The sequence below is a fragment of the Trachurus trachurus genome (assembly GCF_905171665.1).
Source record: "Trachurus trachurus genome assembly, chromosome: 11".
Classification (NCBI taxonomy): Eukaryota; Metazoa; Chordata; class Actinopteri; order Carangiformes; family Carangidae; genus Trachurus; species Trachurus trachurus.
Genome location: NC_139904.1, coordinates 15,254,009 through 15,273,868, shown reverse-complemented (window position 1 = coordinate 15,273,868; position 19,860 = coordinate 15,254,009). Strand labels below are relative to the sequence as shown.

Here is a 19,860-nt window from a genome sequence, read left to right as displayed (position 1 = left end):
CAGAAGGTAAAGTAGTAGAAGTAAATGTTGTTGAAGAGCCATGCAGGTTTTTTCAAAGATCACAGAGCATCTATTTTTCTAAAGAAAAATGAATGTGGATGTCAATACATTAGAAACACAAACTGCATCTGTATTAAATCAACCGTTACCCAACGAGCAGAAAAACAGGGCATTTATCAATTTATCAGTCGTCAGCGTTTAACAAAGCGAGAGCTGAGCCAACAGTGTGTGACACCAAAAGCTGGGAGGAGGCCGTGAGACACAGCAAGAAAAATCCACGACTCGGAAAGGGTTTGGCATGGGCAGCTGGTCTATTGCCGCATCTCTGGACTGAGTCAGGCATCACTATCAGCAGGACACATGATGACCGGTCTCTGTCTGCCCGCTAGCGTATGTTGCTGCTCAGAGGAGCCAGGAGTATCTGCCTTACTGGGCCTCGGGGAGGTTACCTAATGTTATTGTAGCTATTTGTAGCATTAATAAGCTCCCATGCTGTCCCAGAGTGGGAACCCGGTGTCCTGTAAGTATCAGAGCAGCTGTTTATGAGCAGTAAAAAACACAATAGGCTGACCCATGAGTGACTTCTCACCCTAGTTCACATCACTTTTATGCAGTGATGATGCACTGCGTGTGCGGATTAAAAGCCATTTTAATGTAGCCACATGTGTGGAAGCCTCTTTATTCTCGTTTCTGTTTTAGTGCCCGTAAAAAGCTTTAGATGACAGCAGGGTCAGCCGGGGCTGATGGGAAGGAAACACCTTGGTTTCACAGGATAAGTGGGAACCTGTGGGCCAGTCAGAGCGCAGTTTGGTCCCCTGCCATCGCCAGTGGTCGGGGTGTGGTCTTTCCCTTCCCGAAAAAGGTCTTGTCACACACTCTGGGCCGTCGCCACTGCCAGGGTCGTCTGTCCAGCTTCCAGCTCATGCTTTTCGGTTTCCTGTCAGTGTCACTTAGTCACACAAACTTTTGTATTCTTTTCCCACTCTCTCTCTCACGCTTCTTTTCTTCATTCAGCCTCTCTGTCTATCGCCCGGTTTGATTCGTGCTCATGTCATTCCCTCAAGCTGTCACTGCTGGTCACCCTTTCTGTATCTGTATCAAATCTCCATCTCCGTCAGCTTTGGGCCTCGATTACCAACTCCATCTGTCTTTCTGTCCGTTTCTGGATGGGTTTGAGGTTTTGCTGTGAAATGTGTGGGTGGGAGAAAAAGTCTTTTCTGTGCAGAAAAATGATAACCTATCATTTTACAGTCTTGGTTCTCAGCCTGTCGAGATGGATTTGCTCCCAGCAGTGTCACTGAGTGTCTCTAGAAATGTTTTTTTATAGTGTCTGAAGGTCTCAGTGGGGCCATGCTGCGGGCACAACCCTGTAGCCTGCCCCACTCACTGTCTCAATCCCCATTAGACTTCCTCTTGTTTTTCGGTTGCTCTACCAGTTCAGCTGACACATCTCACCTTGCCACTTTGGAGCAGGAAGTGAAGAACATTCTGTTCACGTTTATCATTTTTCTCAACCTCCCTCCCTGTCAAAACCCTCTCTCTTGCTCAAGACAGGCAGAGCAATTATGAAATGCTGGGAAGTGGTTCTTAACCCCGAAACACAAGCACAAAAACTGAGGCCAGAGGATTTTGGAGTTACCACTTACACAACAGCACAGAGAGATTCAAGATGACCTTGTTATGTGTACTGTAAATGACCTTTAATATGAGCATAGTATTCTTATAAATGTGTTTTTATGTTTATTCATTAACATTCTTTAAAGCCAGGCTTTTATTTTTTATACATTAAGCAGACGGATATTCAGTGCTCTTATTTTGAAAGCGTCTCGCTGAGACCTCGTACATATCCGGTGCTTCGGAGTTTACCGGCAGAAGGAAAAGTGTGTCTTCAATGCTAAAAGCAAGCAAAGTGTGCCTAACCCACATGAAACGCCCTAGCACCTGGCTAATAAGGGGCACAAGGTTTGTGTTGTTACCATTTAATGCTGTATTTATGTCCGGCTCGAGTTTGGTTGCCGTGGATATTTTCATGCATAAAACGTATTGTGGTTAGCGGTAGCTACTATTAGCATCGGCCAAGCTGCCGTGTCGGTCTATATTGAAGTGAGATGAAGCTATAAGCTAACTCGTAGGTTGTTTTGGTAATGCAACAGGACGTATTTTGTCTGTTTTATATAAGGTCTGCTAAGGTTAAAAACTGTTTATTGGGTTAAAAACGAACGGTTAAAAATGCTAATTTCATGTCAAATATTGTTTTATATTGCACTCTATGTGAGGTTGTCTTTCAGTTAAAATGTGAATTTTCCCTCATGACTGTAACATCAATCGTAGCAGTTAAAATATATATTTAAATTCATGGAGTAAAACCCGTGAGTCTACAATAAGTTTATTAGATAAAAAGAGAGTCAACTTACATGATTGTTTGTGATAAAGGTAGTTAAAGGTAATTTCAAGTAAGAGTAAAGGTAACTGTATTTTGTTTTCTTCTTTTCATAGCTCTTACGGTGTGTTTACATTGAATACGGTCCAAGGAATAAAACACTGTGAACCATCAGTTTGAGAGTCCGACCATCATTTAGCCGGGGATGCTACAGTAAGAGCTTCACCTCATCCGTCACATCACGCCGCTGACCAAGGACAACTGTAGAGTGACCTGATGTGATGGTCAAGGATTGTGGTACCTGCTCACAACATGGAAGCATCAGTAAAGACGCCTCCAGACGACAGAGACTCCGAACAGATGAAGGATAAGGATACTGAAGAGGAGGATCTCCGTCGCTCTGGTCGCCTACGGAATCCCACGGAAAAGATGCTTGCATTTCATGAGGAGGAGGCCCACAAAAAGGAGAAAAGGTTGACTCACATTTATGAACAATGGAAGATCCAGGCACGTAAGGCTAGAGAACAGTTAAAGTTAAACATTCCTGAAAGTGACATTGCAACTCTTATAGACACACTAGAAGAAGGAAAAAACTGTGTTATAAACCTGTACATAGACATCAGAGCTCATCTCACTCCGTCTAATGAGACAAGACGTCGTATTGATGCCTGTGAGGCAGTTACAAGGGACATTGTTAAAATTGCTCTTGAAAGGATATCAGGCATAGATGGAGAATTTGATAGTGAAGCTGTAAGGCAACGTCTTCATGAGCTTCTTAACAGAGACTACGCTCGCTCCATCTACGGATCCACAGCTTCACCTCCAAGTCAACACTCAAGTAAAGGTTCCAGTCAACACTCTGTTATAACAGCAAAAAGAGCAGACGCTGCAGCAGAATTAGCAGCAAAGGAAGCAGAGTATGAAGTGTTATTGAAGGAGGAGAAACAAAAAGAAAAGATTCAACTCCTAGAGGAACAACAAAGGAAAGAACTTGAAGCTCAAAAACGTGAGTTGGAAAGATTAAAGGCAGAGAAGGACATTAAAGCTGCACGAGCTAGGTTCACAACTTATGATCAGGAAGTAATGCAGGAAGCAAGTGTTCATTCTGTAGATCAGATGAGAACGAGAGAACATCAGTTTGTGTATCCTCCTCCTTCAGCTCTCATCCAGCAGCCCACTGATGTCACAGTGACAGCATCACCTGCAAGGACAGATGTAAGTTATCTGGCTCAGGCAGTCCAAGATAGCATAGCTCTGAACAGGCTCCCAATGCCAGAACCGTCTGTATTTACTGGTGACCCTATCCAGTTCATTGAGTGGAAGGCTTCCTTCACATCCCTCATAGACAAAAAGAACATTGCTTCAGCTGACAAATTACATTATTTGAAAAAATATGTAGGAGGTCCAGCTCGAAAGACACTTGATGGCATATTTTATAGAAATGATGATGAAGCCTACAAAGATGGATGGAACCGTCTCAACCACAGGTATGGTCAGCCGTTTGTTATACAAAAAGCATTCAGGGAAAAACTAACAAACTGGCCAAAGGTCCATCCAAGAGATGCTGAGGGACTTAGAGCATTCGCTGATTTCTTACACTCATGTCTGGAAGCCACGCCTTATGTTAAAGGTCTGGACATTTTGAACGATTGTGAAGAAAACCAGAAATTGGTCCAAAAGCTACCTGATTGGGCAGCATCACAGTGGAACCGCAAGGTCACTCAAGTCATGAGAGTTGACCAGGAGTTTCCCAGCTTCCAGGAGTTTGTCTTCTTCATTGTAACGGAGGCAGAAATTGCATGTAATCCTATTACTTCATTCCAAGCTCTCCACTCATCAGAGGCTAACTCATCACGTCATCTGAAAGAAAAGAAATGTAAATCCAGTGTTTATCACACACAGACAGTTACAGAGAATGAAACACAAGGACAGTTAAGAACAGGTTTAAAGCCACCATGTGTGTTTTGTCAAGACAGTAAACATCAACTTCATCGCTGTCCTGAGTTTAAAGGGAAAGCTCTGGAGGAACGACGGAAATATGTGAAAGAAAAGAAGCTTTGCTATGGCTGCTTGAGGACGGGCCATAACGCCAAGGACTGCCGCAATAGACATTCATGCGACAAATGTAAAGCAAGACATCCTACGCTTCTCCATGATGACACCTACACCAAGGCCAAGCCCACGTCAGTCTCAAATCACAGTAACACAGAGGAAACAGCAACCACATTGGCTCTCAGTGTGGCAACTAAGGAGCCATCTACCAACACTTCAATGATAGTGCCAGTGTGGGTTTCTTCTGTCAGCAATCCAGGTACGGAAAGACTTGTTTATGCACTGCTTGATACCCAAAGCGATACAGTCTTCATTGACCAAGAAGTCAGCAACAGTTTACAGACTGAAACTCATCCTGTAAGACTGAAACTAACAACCATGACAGGAAAGGATGCATTAATGCATAGTCAAAGAGTGTCAGGTTTGAGAGTGAGAGGTTACTGCTCTGCTATCCACATTGATCTCCCCCCTGCTTACACCAAGGACTGTATACCAGTGAATCGAACACACATTCCTACCTGTGACACGGCACGGAACTGGAATCATCTCATCAAAATAGCAGATGAAATCCCACCACAGCTGGAATGTGAAGTCGGTCTGCTGATCGGCTACAATTGCTCAAGGGCACTGGCACCACGGCAGGTAATCCTTGGAGGAGATAGCGAACCATATGCAGTTCAGACGGATTTGGGGTGGAGTATCGTAGGCTGTTCACCTCACCACAACTCACCAAGCATCACTAACATGTGTCACAGAGTTTCAGTCAGAGAGCTTCCTCCAGTGACCCCAGCTGAGGCACTCAGGGTTCTCGAGTCTGACTTTAAAGATGCCAATAAGGACGGAAAGACTGTGTCTCAGGATGACATCCGCTTCCTGGATGTGTTAAAGGAAGGGATCAAGAGGAACATTCATGGACATTACGAGATGCCACTCCCCTTTAAAGAGAGACCCTATCTCCCTGACAACAAACAACTGGCGATGGTACGGCTCAGTCACCTTAAAAGAAAGCTGGCGAAGGAGGACAAGTACAAAGAACATTATGTGAAGTTTATGGATGAAATCATCATAAGAGACTTACAGAGACACGCATATCCAGAAGAGTTAAAGTTGCTCAGTAAGGTAACTCAACTTCCCTCTCAGAGTAAACTGTTTCAGATGGATGCTTTTCTTGATCAGGATGGACTCCTCAAGGTGGGAGGAAGACTGAAAAATGCATCACTCCCTACCTCACTGAAGCATCCAGTGATCATACCAAAGAGTCATCCCATCACCAAGGCAATAATTGCTCACTGTCACGAGAAAGTCCAACATCAAGGAAAATGCTTGACTATTAATGAGATCAGATCAGATGGATTCTGGATTCCAGGAATCAACAGAGCTGTGGCAACGCATCTGCATCAATGTGTAACATGTCGAAAACTCAGAAGATTCACAGAGGAGCAGCGAATGGCAGATTTGCCGTCTGAGCGTGTAGATCCATCACCACCTTTCACCTATTGTGGAATGGACTGTTTCGGTCCGTTTTTCACCAAACAAGGACGCAAGGTACAAAAGCGATACGGACTGCTTTTCACCTGCCTTTGCTGTCGAGCTATCCACATTGAAATGTTAGACGACATGTCGACAGATGCTTTCATAAATGGACTTCGTTGTTTCATTGCAATAAGAGGAGCAGTACGTGACATAAAATGTGACCAAGGAACGAACTTCGTTGGAGCTAAAAATGAACTGAATGAAGCTCTCAAGCAATTGGATGCTGATCGTCTGACTACATTTTTGGCTGAGAAACAGTGTGACTTCAGCATGAACGCTCCGCATGCAAGCCATGCTGGAGGCGTATGGGAGAGACAGATCCGAACGGTGAGGAATGTTCTTCGTTTAACTCTTTCACCCTCATCAGGCAGGCTGGACGATGCCTCTCTACGGACATTCTTCTATGAGGCAGCAGCTATTGTGAACAGTCGTCCACTCACTGTTGACAACTTAAATGATCCAGATAGTCCAGAGCCGCTAACGCCCAATCACCTACTCACCATGAAACCCACTGCAGCCTTACCACCTCCTGGCAGATTCATCAGAGAGGATATGTATGCTCGTAAGAGGTGGCGCCGTGTTCAGTACCTTGCAGAGCAGTTCTGGGGCCGGTGGAGAAGAGAGTATGTGTACAACATCGCCACCAGACAACGCTGGCATACTCCAAGGAGAAACCTCAAAGTCGGTGACATTGTGATGGAAAAGACAGAAGATCAACCTCGCAACGAGTGGAAATTGGCTAAAGTTGTAGAGACAGTGACTGATAAAGATGGACTAGTGAGGAGAGTGAAGATTCGTGTTGGAGACCAGAAGATGGGAAAGGAGGGACAGCGTTCTGGCAAGCCATCCATCGTTGAACGTCCAGTGCAGAAGCTGATCCTGCTCCTAGAGACTGTTTAATCACCCCCTTCACTCCACAACCTATCCTTTACAGTATGAAAAGTTTATGGACATTTTTGACTCAAGCACTAAAGGTTAAAGGTCACATGGTTTAGAAATCATTCATGCTTTACATCTAATAAGGGGATGAAAAACCAGTAATGATTTGGTGGGAGTGTAAATGACCTTTAATATGAGCATAGTATTCTTATAAATGTGTTTTTATGTTTATTCATTAACATTCTTTAAAGCCAGGCTTTTATTTTTTATACATTAAGCAGACGGATATTCAGTGCTCTTATTTTGAAAGCGTCTCGCTGAGACCTCGTACATATCCGGTGCTTCGGAGTTTACCGGCAGAAGGAAAAGTGTGTCTTCAATGCTAAAAGCAAGCAAAGTGTGCCTAACCCACATGAAACGCCCTAGCACCTGGCTAATAAGGGGCACAAGGTTTGTGTTGTTACCATTTAATGCTGTATTTATGTCCGGCTCGAGTTTGGTTGCCGTGGATATTTTCATGCATAAAACGTATTGTGGTTAGCGGTAGCTACTATTAGCATCGGCCAAGCTGCCGTGTCGGTCTATATTGAAGTGAGATGAAGCTATAAGCTAACTCGTAGGTTGTTTTGGTAATGCAACAGGACGTATTTTGTCTGTTTTATATAAGGTCTGCTAAGGTTAAAAACTGTTTATTGGGTTAAAAACGAACGGTTAAAAATGCTAATTTCATGTCAAATATTGTTTTATATTGCACTCTATGTGAGGTTGTCTTTCAGTTAAAATGTGAATTTTCCCTCATGACTGTAACATCAATCGTAGCAGTTAAAATATATATTTAAATTCATGGAGTAAAACCCGTGAGTCTACAATAAGTTTATTAGATAAAAAGAGAGTCAACTTACATGATTGTTTGTGATAAAGGTAGTTAAAGGTAATTTCAAGTAAGAGTAAAGGTAACTGTATTTTGTTTTCTTCTTTTCATAGCTCTTACGGTGTGTTTACATTGAATACGGTCCAAGGAATAAAACACTGTGAACCATCAGTTTGAGAGTCCGACCATCATTTAGCCGGGGATGCTACATGTACAGATATTGCCTTTGTGATACAAGGGGGGATGCTTTGAAATAAAAATTATTCAAATTCATATAGTTCACCATAATGTTTAGCATAAAAAACCTGAACCTCTGATCTGGATTTTTGTCTTATTTAAAGTAAAATGCAGCTCAGCTGTTTATTCAAAGTGATCTAGCAAGATGTTATGTTGGCCAAAAAGATGCAGTAGCTACATGCAAATATATGTTTCTGCTGGATTTAAGAGTCTTTGACTAGTTTGACAAATTAAAATCAAAATTCCAGTTATATAGCTATTATAATTTTGACTTAAGTATTTTAATTTTATTTACCTTTGATTGATTGATTTTCTGGTATTGTCTTTCATACATACAGTAGACCTGCAGCACAGTAAAGTCATTTTGATCAAAACTTTTAATATAATTTAATGGAAACATGTTGGATGTTTAAGGAAACATCCAGCTGCTTTCAACTGTTTTTTTTCCAAGAACAGAGAAGAGAAAGAGGCAAGGACCGTTGAAGTCACTGAATTTTAAACCAACAACCGAAGATAATCAGCCCTCGGTTTAGTTTTATTCCTTCCCGTCGTCTGGCAGCTGTAATGCACCAATTCGAGGCGCGTTACCGCTGCAGCGCCAAAATGATGCAGCCTAATAACAGCTCTCAAAGTTGACAACACTGAATCTTTAAGAGGTCCATTGAAATGCAAAGCCAGCTCTCTGCAGCTTTCTCGCCAGAGGAGCAAACCTCTCACCTCTGAGCCACAAAAGTACGCATGCAGGCAAAGATATGAAATTGCTATTCAGTCATTATTATGGATTTTCCCTCTGTTTCAAGTAACTGTGCATCCTCTCTCATGTATGCTGCCACTCAACCACAAAACAACAGCAGTGGCGATGTTAGTCTCCTCACAATCCGATCGCTATGAATGAAAGACATGGAGATCCAAAAAAACAATAATAATAAGATGGAGTTTGAGTTTTTGAGGTCATTTGTGGTGAAGTATCTTTTATACACATCTCTGTCTGTGCATCAGATTAGACTTGCTATTACGCCAAGGGCCTTGTCTGGGATGAAGCTTATGTACTGTACATTCATTTGAAATAAGGGATTATAGGAAAAAAGGCATAAAAATGCTTGCACTGTTCACCGTATGTGGCCTCTAAGATGTTTGGCCTAATCTGGTTTATACTTTTGTCTGATAGCCTGTACAAAAACAACCAACAGATGGATGCCTTCAAAGTTAGATTTGGGGAGAATGATGACAAAGAAAAATGATTGACTATTTCACATGTGGCTATGTGTAAGAGCATAACTGCCTACTGAGGGAAGCCTTTGGTGTGACTGCCAAAGTAGGAGACTTTCTGGTAAATAACAGGTTGCCTTTCATCCAGCCTGCTCCAGCAACAGCTTGCAGACATTCACGGGGGGTGACGTTGCAAGAGGCAGAGCCTGCACAGAGAGCTGCCAACTCTTTTGCATTTGTTCTGAAGTTATAGGAGCTTTTGAAACCCTATAATGATGCCTTTGGCCAGACTATGCTTTGTTTATGCACAGCAGGGTCTCGGTGAAAATGAGCGCAGGCAGCGTTTTAAGGCGGGCACAAAAGACCTGCAGTTGCCAACATCGGTTTACTTCAGAACCACGTATTCGATGTACATTTTGTGATTGGAGCGAAGGAAGTGTACAATATGTATTCCATGTCGTTAAATACAAAACAGGACAAAAAGAGGTCTGTGTCTTGCACAGAAGGAGGCATTGAGCCATTGATATAAAACCCTCAGGCGATGTGGGTTATGCTTGGAGAAAGAATGCATCATCTATGCAAGCACTCGTGCACAAACTCGCATACCTTCTGGCCCGATCTCGACCTCCCAACCCAGACACATAGAGACATATACACACATAAACACACACACATGTGTAGGCAGAAAACCTGAAGAAAATAGACTGCATTTTAATTAAACCAGAGCAATAGCCACAGGGCACAATTGTCTGAAATTTGATAATGTAACATAGACTGCTTTACAGATAAAATCTAACCCATCGACACTGACAAGCAACGTTCTCCAGACACACACAAACAAGGTCGACACAGTGGTACAATGTTCATGATGCTAATGCAGGTTGAAAGCATCAGAGCATTCCCAGCAGAAACTCTCTTTACTCAGATTGTTCCAATGTGGCCCTTGGGTTGAATATGTTCAGTGATGCACAGCTGGTTAGCATTGATAATTTTCGCATAACTTAGCATCATGAACTCAGGGGTGTTTGAGCTGTGTGAAGTCTCCTGCGCTCGCTCACTTGGCTTCTTTAATCTGGTTTAAAGTGAGCTAATCATCACAACTATACCTACCGCACACTGCTGTGAACCACATCTGACATCGCTCAACATAATTCATTTCGCTTCAGTTGAGATCTTTAAATGGTCACAATGGAAACATTAATGAGAAACCCAGAAAAAAATCATCATCCATTGGTCCATTAATTTCTCATTTGCTGAAGCACATCTGATCAATACTTAATCTGAAACACACGCCAGTGAATTTGACAGTATACAAACAAACTCTGCTGTTGTGATTGATGTAATGTTCACGGTTCAATCTCATCCAACACATTTCATACAAAAGTTGTTTTTTTCTTTTTCTCCTTTGAGTGACTTCAACATCACAAGTGCAGACACTGGGTTGTGTGTGTGTGACAGTGGTCCGTGGATCCTTTTCACTCCTCTCAAAAGTTCCTACACAGTCCTGGTCGTGTTTTTTTTTTTTTTTACATCTTTAAGCCCCTTTTCCTCAAGTCCTCTTTGGCCTCTTTGATCTGCCCCTGCAGCTCTTTCGCAGCCTCCTCGCAGTCATTGAACGTGGCCACCCTGTATCCCACCGTGGCCAGGGAGTAGCAGCCAAACGCCACCAGCAAGTACACGGGCATCGGCCAGGCCACCTCTCTGTACGTCTGCGGCAGGCTCATGTCCAACAGGTCGAAAGTGACCAAAGCCCAAACTGCGCCCAGCAGCGACACGCCGAACAGCCACTCCAGCAGTTTAGTCATGATGACGAAGAGGAGTCCAGGTGAGCAGCCGGAAAATAACCTGAGAGACAAAAACGAGACACTTCAGATTCAGAAGCCAATCATCCAGTTAGCTTAGCTTTAGCATGGCAAAGTAGCACCGAGTTAGCGACGCTGCTACAACACAGAGGACGACACACAGCTGGTAGGAAACAGGAAACATCGCAGTTGTACCTAAATAATGGGTTAGATTAAAGAAATGTTTCTCTTTCGGCACATTTCATTCAATAATCAGGTTAAAAGCAATAAATGTGACGTGTTTACCTCCTCTCAAACGCCACCTCAGCTCTAGTCTGCGCACTCAAATGACGTCGCAAACCGCAACAGCTTATGGGAAATGTAGTTCCTGGTACATTACTAACAAATACACTATCAAAACAGGAATAGGCTTGGTTGAGTTTCTTATTATTTCCAGTAAAGTTCCTTTATTCTCAAACAGATCTTTAATTAGGAGTTTAAATACTCATTAAGGACTTATTCAATAACAACTTCAAAAAGATAAGAAGATAGCTGCAATCTTTGAACATGTAAAACCAAAATAATCTAGTTTAATTCTGCATTATTTTATATTTTCATAATCATTACCTGCACTATCATTTCTATATATAAGTATGTGTATAACTGCTATCACTTTTACATATGTTATTTGTTACTCATGATAGGCCTACACCCTTGATGTATATCATAGCCCACTCTATTTCCCTGCCTTAGTCATGAGCAGTTAGAGAGGCATCAGAGAGCAGTGAAGATACAGGGGTCAGAAAGATGAATTACTGCAGCTCCTCTGGCTCCTTATCTTCTCAATAAATCTCAATCTTGTAGCTGCCAGTGTTTTTCATTAAAACCCTGCACTAGAATGTTGTCTGATGTATTAACAACACCAATGCCCTGTCGGCTGAGAGAGAGAAAACTATTTGTTTCAATGAGGCCCCTGTCAGACTTTTAACACACATCAGACCTCTAACAGTTTCTCTGTGTCATCCTCTTAATTTAGAAAAGCTATTCAAAAAATTAGATTACCATTAACACTAGCTGAAAGGTATCTATAAACACTAATGTTATTCTAAAGCAAGGAATCCAACAAGAATTTCATTAGGGGCCACAGAGAGCTCACAGCTCATAGATCTGCATGTCTCCTTAGGTGCTGTGGTGCATGTCTGTGCATTCAGGGCAGTGAACTGTCCAGGTGCAGAGGCCACAGACCTCCAGAGTGAAATCAGGAGGAGTTGGAGATGTAAACATCATTCACTTAGCTGGGAGGAGGGACACTTTAAAGGGCCACTGAGAAATAAACATTATTCTTTAGGGGAAAATGGAGAGTTATTCTTAGGGCGGTGGTGTTTATGTTGGTCTGCACCAGTGTTAATAGTGATCTGTGTGCCTACGTGAGGAGTGAAACCTGTTTCTTCTGTTTATGCAGGCTGGGAAATAGTAAGGGTTTATGTCTGTTTGCTGAAAAGTAAATCTTTAAATCCTGAAATCAACAATTATCTTTCCAAGTTTGCAGTGTAGTTCGGGGGTGCTTTATCTTGTGAATGGCTTTGTGGTTTTGTAAAACCACTATGATATATGCCATTGCCTTGTGCATTTGATTTTCCAAACAAGAAATAATGAATTGCTCCCTGCGTTGGAGCAATTCATTATTTTTGTCGCCATTTATTCTTTAAATTGATGTTTTGTTAAGCTTTCTATAATTTAAATTCTAACATCTAGAACAATTCCCACAGTCCAGTGTTGCATCTTCATATTCACAAAGACATCAGACTTACAGCGATATAAAATAGAGAAAAGCAGCAGATGCCCGTATTTGAGTAGCTGAAAACAGTAAATGTTTGGCAAGTGTCTGCATGATTAATTTTTAATCAATTTTGAAAATTGTGGTTATTTAGCTTTCTGATATGATAGCCTAGCGTCTATATGACAATGCTTTAATGAGAAGGAACAAAGAGACAAATTTCAATGAATCTGAAATCATAGTACTATTTTTGATTAGTTTTAGTGCAACTTAAAATAGCCTGGATCCACATGATAAGATGTGATGTGGTACATATGAGACTGTCAAGGTCAGGTTCCTCCACTGAATTGGTAGAATAAACAGAATCCAGGTGGGATAGCCCACGAAATGTTGCAGTGTTAGGCTACATACGTGACGATGGCGTGTGCTGTGTGTCCTGCCTGAGTTTTAGTTGTGTGGGTATGAGCAGCACTGCGAGCGTGTGTGACACTCAGTGGGAACAGCCGATCTGGCTTTTCTCAGTGTATCTCCCTGCCAGCCCCTGTTCCGTTCCAGTGTTCAGGAAACCTGTGCTCCAGCCGAGAGGGCCTGGCAGACACAACACAACAGCCTGTGAGCAGGAGGGGCACTGAAACAGGGAGAACGAGAGAGAGAGAGAGAGAGGCATCGGATCGAGACATAGAGAGAAAAAGAAGAAGAGAGTGAGAGAGGGACATGCAGGGTGAGACGAGAAAGGAGGCAGGGATGTAACAGGGAACCAGAGTGAGAGTTGGCGAAGCAGTGGCAGCAGTTATTTTTGATAAAGAACCAGAGAGGGGAGGAGGAGGAGGGCTTCATAGCTGACAGGGCAAGAGAGGCAGAAAGCTGAGAGGACCAGGAATGAAAAGAAGGGGTGACTGAGTATATGTGCACGAAAGAGGAGAGGGCAACGGAGAAAAGAGGAGAGGAGGGAGGGAAGGGAGCAGACAGGGGAGAGAGAGGTTTAAGACAGGGGGGTGAAATCGGGGGATTTGCAGGTGCAGCTTGAACAACCAATGACCTTAATGGTGCATTAAATCCAGCTGTTGCTTATCCAGACTTTTCTCCAATCCCCCTAACACCTCCAACTGCACCACAGACTGCATGCAGCATCTCGGTTCCCACAGCGGGGAACGAGTGGAGCAGCAGAGCAGAGCAGAGGGGATGAAGGGGAAAAATAAAAAATAAAAGCATGAAGACGGTGTGTGAGAGGGATTGGTAGAGGCAGAGCGATGGCAGAGGAGATACTTCATCCTCAAGTGCAGAAATAGGAGTAACTGTGTGACTCCATCCAGAAAGCAAAAAAGATAAGAGGCACAGATAAAACAGGAAAGGTGGTAATGGAGAGTTGTGTTGACTCTATCTCTCTGGCTTTGTCAATATTAGCAGAGTGAAAGGTCCAGATAAGGATGTGTGCCACTAAGGAGCTATAAAGGGATTGAGATTTGGATAGATAATTATTGCGTAATATCGCAAGCGTGTGGAGCAAGAGCTGAGAAAACTAGACAGAAGGAGAGAGCGAGTACTATCAAAACGCTGTTTCAGATAACAATAGAGCTTGGACTCAAAAACAGGAACCCTCTGTTTCCTGAGCTGGCGACCGAAGCTGTGTGCTGTGTTGTCATTAGATGTGTGTGTAGATGTGGCTGGGAAAAGGAAAGGGTGACTAAAAGCGCGTCACCATGCCCGACTTCCAAGGGGATATCAATGGTGCAAGAGTGGGAACTGATACTTGTCTGGGAGCTCGGCAAACCCAGCCCAAGTCTTTCAAGCTCCCAGGCGCTGATATGACATTTTGGCCCCTGAAAGCATCGTCTCAGCTCGACTGAGCCTGGAGGTTAAACAGCGGAGCCATCGGCAAACTGTGAGCGCCGGTTCATGTGATGAGGCAACCTCTGAAACCCTGAGATCTTGTCAGTCCGGGTTTTTTTTTTTAAAAAGGGGGCTTTGTTGATGCAGGATGAGGCTCACCTCAGATTTATTCAGAAACTCATTTCAGTGAATAATTCAGAAGGAATTTCAATATGTAGCCAGGAGAAATTCCATGATTTTCTGAAAATCTGAAGAATTGACCTGTCGCTGAGCTGCTCTGAAGTCCAATTGAAGTCTCCAGTCAAGCGATAAAACAGCAAGCCCGTTTCATCTTCACAGGGTTGACACCGGGGCAGAAATCATAAAAATAGATTCATTATACCTGTCACCCCACATAAACAATACATGAAGGGTAAATACTATTCTATCACAGAGTTAAATGACCAACAAATCTAAAATACAAAAATCATCAAGCCTTATCTAATATTTGCCTATGTATATTTACACTGTAGGGCCATGGCCTGATCCTGTGTGGGCGGAGCCAGCAGAGGATCTGTCTCACTCAAAAACATGCCATAGAAGCTGGTATCATGTCGCATACGATTATTTGTCCAAATTACTGCCCCCGATCAAGTCAGATCTTCATAAATCTTTAATTGTTAAGATCAGATCTATTTGTTATTTCACAGTGGCGATATGAAAATGAGCCGACCATGAAGTGTCACCAACCGGATGTTGCATACTTTGTGTTGCAAAGTGTGTGTGTGAGCCACTTCTGTACTTTTGAATGCTGTTTGGTCTTAAACGTCTATTTTGACATCCACATTAAGACAACAATAAAATCTGAAATCTGAAAACAATTTCTTTACGTTTGACCCAAATGGCGTTCCCAAAGACTATATAGTACCATAATCTCAGCCAGACTTTGACCCATATTCTTGTTCTCTTGTCTGTTTTTCTGTCAGGACAGCCAGCAGACAACAACGCCGATCGTCTTCCATATTTGTTTTTCTTCTCACGTCACATTTGATGACAAAATGAAATTGTAACTACCTAGCCTACAGCAGATATGTGGTCTCACGGTATTGGTCGAACTGTTTAATAGTAGTCTGGTTGAAACTGTTGTTATGTCTGTGGTGTCTCCCATGTTTTTAAGATTTGAAAATCATCTTGCGTGTGGTGTCAACTCTCAAGCTTTGAGTTGCAACAGCTCAGCAAGTTGTACACTCATCCAATCAAGGGTTAGCGTTGTGTCCCTGTGCTTCTGACTCTGAATGACTCTTCCCTAGTGCGATTGCTTTGTTTTGTGCCTGGACAGACCACACTGAGTGAAGTTATGCTTGAGTTTGCGCTGTGACTTTGCAAGTTTAAAGTGAGGATCCTCAGACAGTTTGAGGTGACCGCACGTCAAAACGCTGCAGAGCCTGGTGATACTTCTCGTCAGGGGTCTCCAATTCAAAGCAGGGCTCCTGAAAGTTTTGACACTTGTTGTAAATATCCTTGAGTCAAGATCATCTAGGGGTTGGGCAGGAGGAGTCTGTGTTAAATTGCCGAGATAATAGTTGTGGGACCCCCGTGCTACTTAGGGCCTACTTAATGAAGTCTTGGGCTCCTCAAGTGGTCGTAAAGGTCAGAGTGTGGTCAAGTGTGACCAGCCTGAACCATGTGAGAATAGCACTTGTCTTGCCCCTGGGTGCCCTGAGTAAAGACACACACCTGTTTCAGCTGCTGCTGTGACGGCCGTATAGTGAAACAGCAGAGGAATGCGCCCCCTCCCCACCCCCCATCACCCCCCTCTCACCCCCCCATCCCCTCTTTCTCTCTCTCTCCACGCTCTCAATACTGTCCTAATGAATCTCATCACACGGCCTGCATTTGTTCCACTAGTGCTTTGTTTGTTGACCTTTATAAGACGTCATTACTCGTTATCGTCTTGGGTTGTGTAATTCTGCCCCATAACACAACCCCCTCAACCACATCCACTGCCCCACAATATGTGTGTGTATATATATGTGTGTGTGTGTGTGTGTGTGTCTGATCCAATGCTTCTTGTCAGTGTAACAGCCATTAACAATGAACAACGGGCATAAGCTCGATGATGTCTCCCTCCTCTGTCTATCTATCCTCTCTTCTCACCCCAGAACACAATGTCCTTTAGCATTACCATTATTGACAGTGGAACTAATTGGCACATGGCTATGAAAGTTTCCCTCAGGCCGTTTTAAATTGGACTGCACAATTTCCTTCAACATCTGATAGGCGAGTCGGTGCACGGGACCTGAGGAGATATTGATTATAAATGTATTAATGTGGGTCAGTGCCGTGTTCTCAGCACGGGGTGGATGATGTAGGGCTACATGTCTAGACTAGAATAAACTGACCTCATCTTGTGTGTACATAATGGATCGTAATGGAGGGAGGAGGGGAATCCTGTCTTGCAGGCTTATCTCCTCACTACATCGTTTTCCATTGACGGATGCGTTGCGCTAAAGGTCTTACTGAGATGTAGCTACTGTATGAGTGAATTAAATCTAATCACCTCTTGTATATAGAGCTGGAAACCGTCGGGCAGACAGCCCATCTCATGCCAGTGCCGCAACGATTCCAGTGCAAACTTTATCGACTTATTTCACTGATGCAATGAGGGGGCTGTGGAAAAACCAGGGCATGCATCAGATAGCCAGATATGTCAAACAGAACATGAGGTTATATACAAAAACTCATTAAGTCCAACCGATGGACGCAGGGAATCGCTGAAGTACGTAGGCTACAAGATATGGCCTTTGATCTCTCATTACATAGACGGTGTCCGTTCTTGTTCCACCAGATGAGGTCGGGCTGAAAAAAAAAACACGTGGGTTCAGTCTCATCGGGGAGCACATGACATCAATATGCTGTCGGTAGATTCTCCAAAACCAATTGCATTCCAGTTTGCATTTAAACAACCTATACAGACTTAAATAACTGTGCATGTCACATAATCATTGAGCTGGAGCCACATGCAAATGTACTGTAGATTCATTGATGTCATTGTGACTGTCATTGACATTTTATTGAAAATGCCAAAGGTCACGGATTCAAGGATTATGGATTTGTGAAGGGCAGTGGGTAATACCCTGAAAGCTGATTGTCACCACCTCCAACGCCAGTAAATGAAGTTGATTAGGTGAGACTGCTGCTCTGTGGTCCCGTCTATCTCCCACTCTGGACACAAGCCATATTGCGCCCCCCCCCCCCCCTCCTCACCTCCTCACCTCCTCACTCGTTCAACCCCAAGACTGCGACTGCTTGACCTCTCGGAAATCTGACCCCCGAGGCTCCTGCTCCCCCAGGCACCTGCCAACCTTTCACCCCGTCAGTGGGTGAGCATCTGGAAGGTGAGGAGGGACAGACAAGGAGGCCGGGGGGTGGGCTGCAGCCGGGGACATATTGACATGGTAACAGATATGGACCACGGAGTCGTCGGACTTCAGAGGGATGTTTAGACTGTTTTTCTCTCGTCACAGATCAAATACCAAGCCCCCCTCCCCCTCCCCCGCTCCGTGTTCTGTGTGCATCTGTTGGTCTCTGCTGTTACACGTCAGTCTGTTCTCCTCTTTACGTCCGTCCTTCACTCTCCCTGGCTTTTATTTCCTTTCTCCAACTGTACACACGGACCATGCAGGCTGTGATGTATGCACAGCTGGTCCTGACAGAGCCGTCTAGAAAACGTGTGGTTTACAGATCCCCTGTTGACATTCTGATTTGACTTGCCTTTCACTTTTCAGAAACCTGGAATTTTAACTGTGCAGGGGTGAGCGAGGTCCGACTCAGCATGTTTGACCAAGGTGGAAAACCACTCAAAATACGCTACATCCTGACTGACTGAATGGATATGTCACATACGGCATAAAGCTCAATCAAAAATCCTGGTTTCTGACCACACGTGCAATAGTCCCACACCTGCGCACACTATTTCTTACGAAGAATTTTCTATCATTAGTCTCGCTGAAATGCTATTCCACACCATGGTTTTATGGAAACAATAATATCCTAGTTGTTAAGTTACAGACAGAGTGTAAAAACATACAGTATATCTGAAGTTTCGCCAGCCTTAACCCCTTATAGCCAAGAGCTATGTAATATAGCTTGGCCCACTTACCACACTTGTTCCAGGAGACAGGATTTTAGTGGTTTAAACCAGTGAACCGTTCCTCCGGGTTCAGAATGAAATCATCTCTACGGGAGGGGATATCCACACTCTTGGTTTCAGTCTGCAGTTTAACCTGCAATAACTAATTTCTTGGCCACTTGGGAGTAGTTTTGAACACAACATCATCTTTTATGTTGATATGTTGAAACCATAAGCCAACAGTCGGTTACTCATCCACAGGTTACGGAGCCACATTATCATTCAAGTTGTGTTTCTGGCTGCCAGGCAAATGTAAGTCCAGTATTCGCCCTCTTTTAGCTCTGCTTTTATTCTCTACCAGCTCTTGAAAAAAATATATCTGGCTTCACCTACTCTCTAACTTTGTCTTTCTACCTTGAAGTGCTGAGCAGGTTGTGTATAGTGGGCTTTTAGAGCTTTTTCCCCTCGCAGCAGTAACACACTATAAAGCTCAAAAAATCAGAGGGCTGCTGCAGTTTCATACTTACTTGGTACTTAATAATGATAATAACTGAATTGTATTCACATTAGCATTTGATGCATTTTTGTTATAAAGAAGTATGAATCACGGCTGCTTTAAAGCAGTATTTTTGACATTTTGGAAAATATGCTTAATTTGCTCTTTTGCCAAAAGTTAGTTCGAAAAAAAAAAATGGTACCACTTACATATCTGTTCAGTAAATGTGAAGCCAGTGCCAGCAGCTAGTTATCTTAAGATTAAGATCGGAACAGTCAGCACACACACAGCCTCCAATAAGTCTTTATAAAGTTTTTACACTTTGGTATATGCCGGTAAGCAAATTATTTCTCCTACCAAAATACATATTGTAACAATAAGCAAGGTTAATTGGTTGTTGGACAGAGTTTCAGTGGCTGAGTTAATGCAAACTCTAAACAAAGTTTTGGTGAATGGTGAAGGAACAATTTGTATAAAGATGGTTAGAGTTTGAGGAAACATCAGAGAGGCTTGGTCTTTTGTTTTAGCCACAGTCAGACACACAGACGAGGAGTGAGTTGTGCAAATAGGAAACAGCAAATAAGGAAACCAGTAGACATATCAGAACGATTAGCATGGTTAGTATCTTTCAGTTGTTAATGCAGTTTGTTAGGATTTACAGTGTTAGTGTTTGGGCTAATGATAACTCTCCTCTGTACTGACAA

The 19,860-nt window shown here is 43.2% G+C and overlaps 1 protein-coding gene across 1 annotated transcript; it reads right to left on the bottom strand.

Annotated features, from left to right (window-relative positions):
• Positions 1-9,861: 9,861 nt before the first annotated feature.
• On the bottom strand, positions 9,862-11,272 carry dpm3 (dolichyl-phosphate mannosyltransferase subunit 3, regulatory). Its single transcript, XM_083981972.1, has 2 exons — positions 11,249-11,272; positions 9,862-11,006 (listed from the first exon to the last, which is right to left on the bottom strand). The coding sequence occupies exon 2, from the start codon at positions 10,964-10,966 to the stop codon at positions 10,688-10,690; it is 279 nt and encodes a 92-aa protein (XP_083838098.1). The 5' UTR covers positions 10,967-11,006; positions 11,249-11,272; the 3' UTR covers positions 9,862-10,687.
• Between the last annotated feature and the right edge of the window lie 8,588 nt (positions 11,273-19,860).

Excerpts from the sequence above, each read along its gene's own strand:
- dpm3 (XM_083981972.1), bottom strand. The coding sequence starts at position 10,966 with ATGACTAAACTGCTGGAGTGGCTGTTCGGCGTGTCGCTGCTGGGCGCA.